At 57.2% G+C, this 14,020-nt stretch overlaps 1 protein-coding gene across 2 annotated transcripts; it reads right to left on the bottom strand.

The window, feature by feature from the left end:
* Window positions 1-887: 887 nt before the first annotated feature.
* GUCD1 (guanylyl cyclase domain containing 1) lies at window positions 888-13,964 on the bottom strand. 2 transcript variants are annotated; one of them, XM_074321879.2, is made up of 6 exons: window positions 13,826-13,964; window positions 8,335-8,419; window positions 7,326-7,491; window positions 6,068-6,159; window positions 3,998-4,239; window positions 888-3,312 (listed from the first exon to the last, which is right to left on the bottom strand). In XM_074321879.2, exons 2-6 carry the CDS (start codon window positions 8,343-8,345, stop codon window positions 3,221-3,223), a joined length of 603 nt encoding a protein of 200 aa, XP_074177980.1. In that variant the 5' UTR covers window positions 8,346-8,419; window positions 13,826-13,964; the 3' UTR covers window positions 888-3,220. The 2 variants fall into 2 exon arrangements, with proteins under 2 accessions (XP_074177980.1, XP_019565900.2); XM_019710341.3 differs by lacking the exon at window positions 13,826-13,964 and adding an exon at window positions 13,087-13,302.
* Between the last annotated feature and the right edge of the window lie 56 nt (window positions 13,965-14,020).

Here is a 14,020-nt window from a genome sequence, read left to right as displayed (position 1 = left end):
TGTGCTCACTGGCCACTCAGAGACCCCAAACCAATCTTTCCCATGCCTGTCCCAATCCATGACATGTCCATTCAGGGTGAGGCCCCTTTCCCTTGGGTGGGCAGAAGGCTCACGCTGAAGGGCAGAAGAGCAAGTTCACTGCCAGGGTTAACATGCTGTTGGCTGCACATGTAGCACACCTGCTACACTGCCTGGGACACTAGTTGGGCATCCCAACCTTGGCTGGTCGGCTCTGACTGATGTCTATAGGGCTGCTTTCCAGTTTGGAGTAAAGAGTCCAAGACCTCGGTCCAACTCCCTACTAATATATCTCCACAGTATGGAGCTTGGGGAGGGGCAGAGCGGCAGTCAGGGTGAGCACAGGCCAGACACCGGGCCCCTACCCAGGGGCTGGCTCTGCTTCCATCATCATCCCTGTAGGACCTGGGGCAGGTCTGAAGATGCCACGTAATGCAGGATTTCCAAACACTTCCTCTTTTAGAAGTAGAATTCTTATCCAATGAAATATTAGAAGGACCCAACAGCTAGCAGATACGGAGAGCTGCTGGTTGGGGTGGAGGGTGCAGGGATGGCTGGAGTCCCTCTGTTCCCTCCTGTGGTCCCCACTGCCCCCCTCACTTGACATCCCCCACCCCCAGCCCTCCTCCTGCCCGAGATTGTACGCCTTCCATGCGCTCCTCAAGAACCTTGGTCAAGCTGCCCTCTGAGGGCCTTCCACCTCCAGTATTACTGCCTAGGCCCTGCAGAGCTTCAGGACAGATGCAGGCCAGAAAAGCAGAAAACTGGCTTCCAGTCCCAGCTAAAACCTGGTCCGGCAGGTCGAGGACCCGGCTCCTGCTCGTGCTGAGGAGACAAGAATTCATGAAGGCAGCCAGGGACTGCCATCGTTGTGCAGTGAGAATAACGTTTATTGAGAATGGCTTATTACAAACAAAATATATTTATGTATAAAATCTCTGCAATGCAAAAGATCCCTTTTGTCCCCATGTGGCCAGAGTGAACAAAGCCAAATGTCCACTGTGCTTTGGGGGCTGTGCTGGACCCCCAGCATATGGACAGGGGGTTGTGGGTGCCATGTGCTGTAGGCAGAAGTTCCTGATGGAGCTTTTTCTCTGGCCCCACTTTCATGATTTTTCATTACACAATATAGTGTGGTTTGTGTCCTGCCTCCATGACCCTCCCCAGGAAGGTGGCACCATCTTAGGGGCAGGCAGCTTTCTTGTTAATCTTCCACATAGTTGAACCCTAACTTGTGACTTGCCCTGAGAAACCCAGGGACGGAGCGTTTCTAAATGTCACATGATGGGCTGAGGCGTCATGACTAGTCCGTGGAGGCTGCTCTCCATGGCAGCCTCCCAGCACGGGCACGTACCTCACTCACATTCAGCCATCCTTCAAAGCTTCACTTCCTCTCGTTGTTTTCCTTGACACATCTATTCTCACCACAATTTTACTTGGGCCCCTCTAAGAACGCCCAAACCCCACAGTTGCCACATGGGGTATTCCTGAGCATAGAGCCAGAGCTCCCCGGGATCTTGGACCACCCAGCATTAAGGCAATGGAAACGAGACCAGTCTGAAGGCAACGCTAGTCTCACACCCAGAATAGCTGCCCAGCTAACAGCGCCTTCCTCTCGGCCCAGGCGACACCTGGTGTTGAGGAGCAACACGGCTGGGTGGTCTGACAGCCTTCGTAAGCAGAGCCCCTCAGAGAAGCCATGGTGGGGAGGGGCCAGCTGGAGGGGGAGGGCAGCAGCTGCTGCCACGTCATGCCTTGGGCATTGGAAGACGAAATCGCAGAGGTGCAGGGTGAGTGGGGCTGCTGGGGCACCTCTGCTCCTTTGCCACAGGCAGCCTATGAGGGGTGGGTGCCCCAGTCCCTTTGGAAATAATTCATTTCCTTTATTTTTTAGGTGCAGACCTGGGTTCAAGATCCAGCTCCACCAGACTCCTGGGTAAACTCTCCCCAGACTGGGCCGGATTCTGTCTGTAAGGTGAGGGGCCCTGGCACTCAAGCCCACCAGCTGTGAGTCCCCTTTTCTTTGAAAGAGAACTTGGACTGGCTTATCTGCCCCGTGAAGAGAGGTGTCAGTGGTTCCAAAGTACCTGCAATCTATTATTGTCTTACTTGAGGGTTATTCTCACCCCCAAAAGTAAAAACTTAAATCTCAAAAAAAAAGAAAAGGAAAAACCACCACCTACCCCCCAAAAAAGAGAAAGAAAGAAAAAGAAGGCAACAGCTCTAGTTCATGCTCCGTGCCATGCTGTGTGATCCTGGGCATGCACCTCCCTTCTTGTCACAATAGAAGAGACCCAACATTCTGTGCAAAAGGTCCTGCTGTGCACCGCAGCGGGGGTGGGAGACCACATTGCTTCAGAACCACAGACCCTGTGAGGCCTGGGGCTCCCCACACTCAGAGGACAGGCCCCACTGTTGGGACTTAGGCTAGTGTCAGGAGGCCTCCTGGGTGAGGGGCATCTTCGGGGTCCAGGCAGCTGTCCCTAGCCCTCTGGGTCAGGCTTTCCTGAGCACTCACCAGGACCCTGCCCGCACCCTTTAGAGCTGGAGTACCTGGAGGGCTGCAGGGGCCTCAGAGTCCTTTCTTCCTGAGGTCCAGCCCTCCCCAGGCGCCACAGGCCTTGAACCAGCCACAGGAACTTGGGCCCCCTGCGAGGCCGAAGGGGCGGTGGCATCCACGAAAGGACAGGGGGCCCTGCAGCACTTCCAGGGAGAAGGGTGAGGACAGCTCCCAGCATGGCCAGGGTTAGCTACAGTCTGCAAACACAAGATGCTGTCCTGATAAGCAACGTCTCTCTCAAGGGCTTGGTCCCTCAGTCTGTGGGGAGATGGGCTCAGACCTCTCCCCTGGCCCAGGGTCTGGCTCACAGGCAACAAGGGTACCGGCGGTACTGGACGTCTCCTGGACACAGCTGGAGTCAGGCTCGGGGTCTTGGGGGAAGCTCCGCTAGGATGCTCTGGGGGTGCCTCCAGCAACCAGCAGGTACGCTGGGTAAGTGGCAGGATGACACTCACCACTGGTGGATGAAGCAGGAGTGCTGCAGCCTCCCGGAGTTCCCTAGGGGTATTGCCACCCAGGCTGAGGCCGCAGCTCTGCCTTGGAGCCCCAGCAGCCCCAGGGCCTGGCCCCGGGCCTTCTGAGCGGGCCAGCTTGGGTGGGGCAGGCTGGGGTCTGAGGGCCGAGGCCCACGGCGCTCCGCTGTCAGCTGTCCAAGTAGACGAAGAGGATGTCCTCGTCTGTGCCGTAGCTGGTCCGGGCCTCCTCGAAGTTGCTGACGCTGGTGCTGCACATCCCTGGGGCAGGGGGGCAGAGCAGGGCAGCTGGGAGGGCACGGTGCCGGCACCAGGGATGCCGGGGGGTCTGAGCATAGCCCGCCTGCCTGGCCCCCCTCAGCACACAGGTCTTCCCCCCCCAAGAAGCCCTTCTTGCCTCTTGTGCCCTTTATGAGCTTGTCCCTGAGCCTTCCCCAGTTTGGCAGATGGAGAAAGCGAGGCTCAGAAAGGGGACAAAACATGCTCAAGGCCACACAGGGCAAGCCTGTGACTCAGCGCAGTCCTTCCCTGTCCCCAGGGCAGTAGGGAGCCCTGGAGGGGTCTAGAGAAGGGGCTGGCAGACTCTCTGATGTGTGTGCTGACTGTTCCCGGGGAGGGAAGGAAACTGCAGTCTATACAGCAAGAGCCCGTGGGCGGGGCCCTGGGCAGTGGTGTGGAGCCAGCAGTGTGGGAGGGAGAGCTGGCCGGGCCCGGTGATGACGGGGTGTGGAGGAAGCCAGCGCGGCCCCAGGTTGGGGGCTGCTTCGCTGCCTGGACAGAGGGGTGGCACAGATGACAGGAGCCCAGGAGGAGCAGGGGTTTTGGGGAGAAGCCGGCAAAGGAGGTCTTGGCCCCACCAAGTTGAATGGGAAGGAGTTGGGAGGGCCAGGCGAACGTAGCCGCACCACCCACTGTCCCCAACCCTGTCCTCGTGGGCCACACTCACGGTCAGCGTATGCTGGGTTGTTGTAGAAGATGGAGCCGGTGGCCCGGTTGTAGCCACGCAGCACGATGAAGTGGCCCTGGTAGTCGGGGGTGCGGCAGAAGCAGCGGTGGCCGCGCGGAGCGAAGCAGCAGTACTTGGCGGGGCTGGAGCAGAGGTCGCAGTGCAGCACCCCTGAGTTCACCAGTACGATGGCCACATGGCCCTGCGCCAGGTGCACCTGGATGTCCTGCACGCTCACCGTGCTGTGGGTGGGAGGGGGGAAGCTGGCACCGCTGGGCCTGCGCCTCATCCTTCAATGGACCCCTAGCTGGACCCTGTGTCACACAGCTTGGGGATGTGGCTTGTGTTCCCTCCGCCCCGAGCTCCTTGCAGGTGGGAACATCTTGCTGTCACGGTGGTTCAGGCTCAGCCCAGGGCCAAGCACAGGACCCGTGGAGGGCGTCTCTGAGCATGCCCAAGCACAAGCTGGCCCGTCAGACCCTTTGGGGGTGGCAGAAGGTCAGCTCCAGACAGGCCTGTCAAGGGCTCGTGGAGCAGCACCTGGGACCCCGCCTCCTGGACTGGTAAGTGAATTATTTTAGCCAAGCACCTCCACTGGTCCTTTACCCTAAATCATGGGTGGTTTACAATGGAAACTGTCGGTCCAGTTTAATTCCCCAAATCTGAGCCAAGCATGGCTTTGCCAGTATCAAAACCAAATGCTTCTCTGAAAGGGCTATTTTTCTTTTTTCCTAAGGCTCCTTGTGGTAGAAGTGGCTGTCTAGGAAGAGCTGGTCAGCAGCGCTTCCAGGAGAATCCCCAAACCAGCAGAGCCAGCTGCCCCATGTAGGGCGGCCCCACCCAGAAGGCAGCAAGTCCAAGGCCAGGGGCTCCACCATCTTTGCTGGCTCTCCTTCCTTAGCAGTCTCAACAGTGATGGCCTGAGCACCAGTGGCCTGGCCCAACCCCAACCCATGGCTGAATCACATGGCAATTTGGTTTGTTGCCTCAGCCCAAGGAAACATGTCATTTTCCCATTTGGTCTTTGAAATGAAATACTAACTGGCTGACTTCCCAATGGTATGTACAAGAGTGAGATTTCAGCTACAGAAAAAAAGCAGGGGCTGGTCTGGAAGGAAAGGCAGAGGGTTGCATGGGATAAGTGTGTGTGGAAGTGTCAGGTTGGGATCACCGCAGGGCTGAGTAGCTGGGGGCGGGGCGGGCAATGGCGGGGGAGGGGGTGGGCGTGGGGGCTCACACCACTTTTCTCTTCCTCTGTTTCCTCAACTGAGGAATGAGGACAGCACCAGCTTCCCACTCAACAAGACAGCACCTGTCAAGTGCCATGAAATCAATATTTGCTGCCTTTCCTTCCAACGTGTGTTCATGTGGCATAAGGATGCATGGAAACTCTTCCTGTTTTCTAAGTCACCTATAGTGTGGCTCGTTATATTAATAATGAAAATAGAAATCTGTAAACAACAGGGACACCTGAGAATGGTCCAGGGGAGCCCAGCCAGGATCTGAGCCAATAGGCCTGAGAGAGGAAGAAAGCCACTTGCATCCAGGGAAGTTACTCCCAGGCTCTGCCTGAATCCTGCCCCCACGTAGAGATGAGAAGGGGAAACCCATGTAAGGTCATAGCAGCCCATGAGGAGATCTGGGAGCCAGGCCTCCCCAGATAACCTACACACTGGGCTGCCCTGTTACCCTCCATCACTGTGCCAGCATGCTCCTCGGGTTGTCACCCCTTCCGTCAGGTTCCTGTTCTGTCCCATGCCACCATTCAGTGAGCAGCCCAAGGACCGGCTGGAGTGTGTCTTGCTCACCTGTCCCTCTAGCCCCTGCTCGGGATCCATCCCAGGCTGAAGCCTTGTGTACAGTAGACCATGTAGTCCCACTGGTCCCCATTTCATGGATGACAAACCAAGGCTCAGGGGGGCAAGTCAGTACCCATGGCCACCCGAGCAGGAAACCCCAGTTCTGCCTGTCTCCCGAGGCCCTCGCCTTTCCCGTACACCATGCTTAGGCCTCTCCCACTCCAAGTCTGCGGGTGAGCAGGTGTGCAAGAAAGGGTGTCGGCAGGCTCACCATTTCTCTACCAGCACCTTGGAGGCCTTGGCTTGTGCAAACAGCTGGTTCACCCGGGTTTCCTCTGTGTCAAAGTGCTTCCTGTAGAAAGACTGAAGAGAAAAGAGCAGGCTGGAGGGGCCACCCACCCTGGCTGTCCTCACCCATTTGGACAAAGAGCACGTTATGGAGTCAGAGACGGTGGGAGAGTGGAGGAGCCTGGGCTGCCATAGGAGACGGCATATGCAGCACATGAGCAGAAAGCTGCATGTCCCGAGCCCGCAGGGTGACTTGCCAGTGTGCACAGGACCACACAGAGGTAGGAAGAGGATGCTCAGGAGATGGGTGGGCAGCTGGGCTCGGGTCGCTTCCCTGGGGCAGGTCAGTCGCCCCTGGGCTTGTGCCTCCGGTAGGCACGAGCAGGAGTCTGAATAAATGAGCAAAGGGGCAGCTGAGCCCATCTAACTGCTTAGCCACCACTCGGCTTAGCCACGTGAGGTCCATAGAACAGACTTGGTTTGGTGCAGGGACCTCAGGAGAGTTTCCGGGGCGTGGGAGCTTTACTCATGGGGGAGGCAGAAATGACCTTGTTCTTGGGCGCTTTTCTCTGCCTCGTGGCTATGGTGAGAGCCTCGTTCCCCCAGCCTGGAAGGTTCAGAGGAGAGTTAATTGATTGGCCCTGGCCACTGCTCGGCAACCCTCTTGCCAAAGAGGCCAGCAGGGACTCCGCTCTGCCAAGTTTCAGAGCCTGGGCTGAGCTCTGCCTCAGTGGCAGGCAAGACCAGCTCTAGCTGTGCAGGGAGGGAAAATGCACGGGTGTGTTGGCGAGGCTACGCTGGCATTCTTTTTCAGGGAAAAAAAAAGATGATATTTTGGTTTTATCTTTTAGAATACCTATTACCCATGAGAAGGAAGAAAATGGGCAAATAATTGTTGGATGAGGTCAGAATGGTGTGCTCTGAGGCCTTGGGCCCTGCCTTGGCTAAGGGACAGGGGAAGGGCACAGAAGGAACCCTGAGATGCTCTTCTGCATATCCTCAAGTCTGTTGAAGGCAGGCGGCAGGGTTCTCTGGGGTAGGGGTGCCAGGAGGGACCCAACTTGCTCTTCGAATCCTCTGGGCAGGCTGAACCTCAAGGTCACTTGGTCTCACCAGCTTGAAATCCTACCCATGGCACATCTGCCACGCTCCCTGGTCTCTGCACACCTGTGTGCCCACTTGGTGTCCAGGCCTTGCCCGTACCCTCTTCCAACAACTGGACCTGGTGGCTAGCCACTCACCTGGTTTTTGTAGCCCTTGTCAACGCCCAGGGTCTGGGTACAGAAGCGGTGCCTCACGCCAAAATGGCGCATCAGGTAGGCGAGGTCGATGGTCCAGATGCTCCTGGTCAGCTGCAGCTCCTGCAGGGCGCCCTCGAATGCCCCGTCATCCAGCTGGCCCAGGTACCTGTGGGCAGGCAGGCCACGGAGACCAGTTCACCTCGAGGGGACGCTGGTCTGGGTCACCCTTCACCTGTAGCTCCATCAGCCACTGACAGAGTTTCCACTCCCCAGAAAGCGCTGTCCTTTGTCATGAAACCCTATGTCCCACCTGGACACAACCTGAGGCTGCTTGGGTACCATGCTGGCCTTAGAGTCGAGAGCCTGAATTCTGCTTCTCCCATCTCCTGCTGTCTGTGTGACTTTGGGCAAGTCACTGCCCTCTCTGGCCTCACTAGTTTCATCTCTAAGATGAGGTGGTTGGACCACCATCAATGGTTTTCTAAGCTTTACTCAGATAATTCTTCTGTTGAACCCTATCTTGCCTAGAATTCCAGGATGTAAAAAGGATTAAGGGAAAAGCTGCTCCGGGGTCCCAGGCAGCCATCTAAAAACTCTCCTACAAGGTGATAGCTCTGGTTCCTCCAAGCTCTGATGGTCAAGGTTCCAGTGATGACCACACAGCCTCAGCTCAGTGGTTGGCTACCCAGTGACCCTGTCTTCCAGGAGCCTGAGGCCGAAAAGATGGAAGGTCCTGTGTCCCCGTCATGGGATCACTCTGTGGCCCAGGACTGGGCACCGGGGACTGCCCTGGCCATCCCCAGAGCTCCCAGGCATTCCCAGGTGCACACTTGGAAAGCCTGGCCCATCCCTCACTTGCTTTTGCAGATGGGACTGAGCCTGAATAGAAGCTGGGCCTCCCACAAGCCCCAACCAAGGGCAGCCACATGGACGATGAATCCCACCCAGGTCTCTCCCCGCAGCCAGAGCATGTGGTGAGGATGGGGAAGGCCTTGGCCTGCCTACTCACCGCAGCACCATCTTGGAGCAGGCCAGCCCACAGTCCCAGTGGTAGAGCTGCTGGATGATGGGCACAGGCAGCTGCACAAAGTCCCCTGCAGGGAGACACAGGGAGGTCATGGACCCTTGGCACAGTGCCTGTCACTGCCACCCCCACTGGACCCATCGTCATGGGGCCCTGCCCAGATCCTGCAGGTGCTGTTCAGGGGCCAACCCACAGCCTTTCAGGACCCCAAATCCATTCTCATTACAATAGCAGTGATCTTCCCAAAATACCAGTCAGAGCAGGTCAGCCCTACACAAAATCCTCCAGTGGGTTGGTTCCCGTATCTCTAGACAACGCCTTAATGGCTGCTGCCCCAGCACCCTCTGCCTCCTCACCTCTCATCTTCACCAACCATCCTCCAGGCAGAATTTTCACCCGTTGTGATCCTTTATGCCCCCGGGCCTTTGCACACCTGCTCCCTCTGCCTGGACTCTCCTGGCCTCCCAGGTGCCTGAGCTCACTCCTGTTTTTGTGTACCACTTCTTGATGCTACCCCTGTCCGCCCCGCCCCCTACTCTGTGCACTCACAGCCCCACATGCCCCTCTCTCAGAGTCCTTTTTGGTGGGAGCTCCAACGAGACGGGGCCAGGGCCAGCATGTGACAGGTGCTCAGCAGATATTCATGTCTGAATTCATGAGGCCTCTGGAGTTTGTCTGACTTCAAAGCCCCCAGGGCCACCAAGGTGTGAAGACCACGGTTGAGAGGAGGGGACTGTCACGTAATCTGTGTATGTGGAATGCTACCCTGGGCGATTTCTCAATCTGTCCTTGCCAGGCAGTGAGGTAGAGTAGAAAGGGCCCGCCCTAGATGTACTAGCCCCAGCTTGGCCACCGGCTGGCTGTGGGCTGAGCAACTGACTTCCTCTTACTGGATTGAGTCTGGCCATCTCTAAAGTTGGGGACTTTGGTCTGATTCAGTCATTCAATCAACAAATATTTTACAAGGGCCTAGCAAGTGCCTGGCATGTTTACTAGAGATACAGCAGTGAGTGACAGGTCCCTGTCCTGGCGAACACTAAAAACAAGCAAGTGTAAGAGAAAAACCGGGGGCTTAGGCTCAGGGAAATGGTGGGGGTGTGCCTTAGAGTCAAGAGGTAGAGAGCCCAAGGCAGAGGGAGAACAGCATGCACTGAGGGCCTGAGGCAGGGGCGAGCTGGCGGCGGCCTGCAGGACCCTCCCACGCTGCCATTCCATGAATCTGGACAAAGTTCAGAGTCTAAAGAACCAGGAGGGACTTCCCTTCAGTAGTCACCACCACTCACTGCTCACTCATGACACCCATTCAGCACATGAAAAGCCAGCCCACATTGTTTCACCTCAGGTCTCTGGGGCCTTTCCTGAACCCAAGACCAGCCGGTACAGAGCTGTCCTGGGAGCCTGCCTGCCTCCCACTGCATGCACCAATCATGAGGGCCACTCATTAGCCCTGGAGTCCATCCTCGTCTTCCGACCTACTGGCCCTGTCTGGACAGTACCTTCCTCAAATGAGTCCCATGCTCCTACTCTCCTATGTCTAAATCCTCCGCCGCCTTCAAGGTCTGGCACAGATGTCACCACTTCAGGGCCTTCTCTGAAAAAGCCACGCCCTTTCCTTCATCTGCACTCTGCCAGGCCTGAGTTCACACTTTGCCTCCCAGAGGGGACCCTTGCACTGAGCTTGTCTGTGCCCTTCTCGGCTGTTGTACATTCCTAAGAGGCAGTGACCTGTGGCGGCTCCTTTGCTACATGGTATTGGTCTCTCTCCTCAGACGCCTCACCGTCAAGGGCATGCAGCAGCATGGAAGGCAGGATGACATGGGCGAGGGCAGGACACCCACTGGCTGAGTCACCTGAGAGGCACCTGACTTCTCTGAGCCTGCTTCCTCCTTTATGAAATGCACCATCACAGACACCAGCCAGCAAGGTGGTGTGAGCGCTCAGGGCAAGGAGGTGTGTAGAGCCCTTTGTGGGTGCTGATGTGAGCCCTGCATCCATCCAGCTGGGAGGGGCCTGGCACACTGAGTCCAGGCCTGGCTGAGGCTTTGTTCCCTTCTTCCCCTGACCCCAGGTGCCTTTAAAAGGAACCCAGGCACTTCAGTCAAGGCCGTCACACATTCTCCTCCTCCCATTGCCATGGATTCAGTGCTGAAGGCTTAGTCCCGCCTGACCTTTGCCTGTCTCCTGCTCCAAATTCCACCTCAGCTCCTCGGCCATCTCTGTACACAGAAGCCAGAGGGATGCCATCCATAGTGTCCCTCTGCTCTTAGAATAAAGTTCTCCCCCTTTACCACAGCCTGCAGGCCCTGCCCAAGCTGGACCCTACCAGCCTCATCTTTGCCTTTCCCCTCATTCACCCTGTTCCTGTTCCTCTAGGCACCCATCAAGCTTCACTCCACTCCAGGGCCTTTGCACATGTCGCTCTCTCTACCTGGAACTCTCTTTCCCTTGCTGTTCTTAAGGCTTCCCCTGATGGTCATTTAGGTCTCAGCTCAAAGTCTCCTCTTCGGAAATGCTTTTTCTGGCTACGCCTTCAGAGTGAGGGAGCCCTCCTTCACAGCACCCTGTTTGTTTCCCTCGCAGTACTTAGCGAAAGTAACAAAAAGCAGTCAGGCAGGCGATTCTGTCTCCCCACTAGGCTGTCAGCTTCCTGAGGGCAGAGAATTTGCTTATCTCGTTCACTGTTAGTCCCAGGGCCTGGTGTCTGATGCTTAGTCGTAATTCGACATTTGTTGGAAGAAAGGAACTTGTTGAGCACCCACCGTGTGTTAGGATTTGGGGACACTATGTGACTAAGATCCAAACCCTGCCCTCCAGGGATTCATATTCTAAAATAATTCCCCGCAATGGGCTGAGTGGAGGAGAGCTCTATGCAGGGTATTGTCCCCCCATGGTGGGGTGCCTCCCTTTTCAAGAATTCCCCATTGTGGCCATAAACGGCCTTTGTGTTTTTCTCTACACAGGCTGTTTATTCCCCAGCCTTTCCTCTTCTATATCCCTTAGTTTGGAACGTTGTCTCCCATCTTTAAACGTCCAAATGCTCTGGTCCCTTTCCTTCTCTGAACCCTTCAATATGGATTATTTGAGGTGGTGTCTGTTTTCCCCAGTGGACAAATGGAGAATTCTTCAGTGGTAGGTGGGGACAAGGTGGCATTTACCTCCTCCTAGCCCTCAGCCCAGAGCAGGCACTCAGACATGCTTGGTGATTGGAACATGCTTTTCCCCAAAGGCCTTATCCCTTGAGATGCCAGGGGCCGACCTGTCACGGCAATGCCCAGCACTCCCACCCCCAGGCTTCCAGACTACAGCCTGTTCATGGCTCCCTCCTTACTCTGTACCCAAGGCTCTGGTGTGGACTAGCTGGGCCATCTTGGCTGGGCTTTGAGTCTGTCTGTACGTTCTCCTATGCCCAGCTGTAAATGTGGCACAGGACAGTTGCTCTGAGCTCTGCTGCCCCTTCTCTTCTTGCCCTGATCCTTGAAACTCCTTGATCCTGAGGTCCCCAAGAGCTAAACATCCCCTTGTGGCCGCCCCCAGTCTTGGCACGAGCAGGTCTGCCCCTAGGGACCCAGAGATACTCCTGTGGGGAATGATAAGAGTAGGCGAGGTCTTCCAAGCCCAAAGCTGCTACAAGATGTTGATGCCTGAAGCAAAGGGACTGTCCCACGTGAGAACTAGGGTCTGCCTAGAAGGCCCTGGCTGGCTTCAGTTGGCAGCTGTCACCCAGGAAGGAACGCAGCTCACTGGCCCTGAGTACTTAACCCCTCTCAGCCTCAGTCAGCTCATCTGTAAAAGTGAAAATCACAAGGCAACCTTCTTCATGGGGGTGGTTATGAGGCTGAATGAGGCACGGCATGTGAAAAACAGCACAGTGCCTGCCAGAGAAAGCTCTCTGTGAAGGTGAGCCATTACTCCACTGAGGCTCAGGAAAAGCAAGCGCCTGGTCCAAGATCACAGAGTCGGAGTAGGATGCATTAGACGGTACTCCTTGCTGCAAACGCAAAAGAGACCACTTCCTCGAGTGACACCATGGTTCCACTGAGGCGTTAGTGTCAGGTTCCCACACGCTCCTGTCCTCTCCCATGAGTTGGCAACTCACTTCAGAGTTTACTATGGCAGTACTACCACTTTCTCTTTCTCATCAACCCTGTGCCTTAAGCAGAGAAGAAATCACTACTTCCCCCCTCCCCCACTTAGAGAAGCAAACTGAAGACCATGACACTGAATGTCAGTCTTGGTTTCCACCCCAAAGGAACTCAGGCCACCTCGGCGCAGAAGGAACCAGAGGGTGAAGAACTGTACAGGACAAAACGCTGAGTCTGGGAGGCCAGGTAAGGGCCCTCCCATTGCTCTGTGCTCTCAGCAGTTCCTTGCGCTTCTAGGCCTTGGTTCCCCCAGGGGTCAGGATCTCCCAAGGCGACTCCAGCAGGACTTTTTGCTCCTGGGGAAGGTGGCGCCCCAGCCTCACAAGCCGGGACCCTCCCCACCATGACCGCTATCAGAGCTGACTGGGGTCTCAGCCCTGGGAGTATCAGGAAACCCCAACTGACAGGGGCTGGGGGGTAGGGAACCAAGGCGGCTGCGTACACCTGGCCAAGTTTCGCTGGAAGCTCTATAGCCTCGCCGGAGGCGGCGGTCGGCCCAAGGTCGCGCGCGCGGCCGGACCCTGCCCCGCGCTGTGGAGGGGTGGGAGTACCCCTCGTTCCCGAATGAGGGCTGGGCCCTCAGGGAGGCACTAACCGGGCTCGAGCGGCGACCCCGCTGCCTCCGCCTCCGTCCTCATGACCCGGGCGGCGCGGGGCGCCCATGGCCCCGGCCTGGCGCCGGCTGTAGCTTCGGCTGGGGCGAGAGTGGGACCGATACGTGTAAGGCTCCTCCGCCGCCACCTCCACCGCCAGCGCGGTGGGGAGAAGGGGAGGCGGTAGTAGGGCCTCCCCAAGCCCCGCCCTGGCCCCTCTAGGCTTCAGATCCTGGGATCCCGCCCCTTCCATAAGCTCCTCCCCTTCACTGGTGGGCCTCCAAAGAGGCCACTCCCTTTCCCTTCCCTCGTCCTATTACTAGAGGCCCCCCGCCTCCTGATCTAAGCCCGCCCGGGCCATTCGCAGCCTTGGCTTCTGGTGACCCCGCCCCTTTCCCAGTTCTCGCGCAGACGCACAGGCCCTTCTCCGCCTCCGTTCCCGGGGAGCCCCGCCCCTCTCTGAGCCCCGCCCGCCCCGCCCCTTTCTGAGCCCCGCCCCGAAACCCTGTCGTCAAGCGAACATTGGCTCCCCAGAGGTTCTTCCCTTTAGCAAGCTCCACCTCTTCTCACACCCGCTTCTTTGTCAGCCTCAGGTCCAAGGCCTGGTGCTGCCGCATAAACCGCTGGGCTTCGGGAGACCTAACCCTACTCCGAATCCCTGGGCCGGCACCCCCTCTTCTCTATACCTCAGTTTCCCTATCCGTATGGTGAAATTCCTCGTCTTGCTCAAGTCGCACTTACCTGGCAGTGCCGGGTTCCAAAGGTTAAATTGTGAGGGGAGATCCTAGCCTTCGGCCCTACAGGCTGCTGCCCCCGATCCGACGGCCCAGACCCTAGATCTCCCCCCTTGGATCCAGCCCGTCCCTGGTGGGGGGTGCTTGGAAACGCGAGTTCCCCTCTTCCCTTGACGGGCTGAAGGTCGGTATTTCGGGTGGC

The sequence above is a fragment of the Rhinolophus sinicus genome, chromosome 9, assembly GCF_057876585.1.
Source record: "Rhinolophus sinicus isolate RSI-liver-muscle chromosome 9, RSI-T2T, whole genome shotgun sequence".
NCBI lineage: Eukaryota > Metazoa > Chordata > Mammalia > Chiroptera > Rhinolophidae > Rhinolophus > Rhinolophus sinicus.
This window is presented reverse-complemented; position numbering and strand designations above follow the sequence as displayed.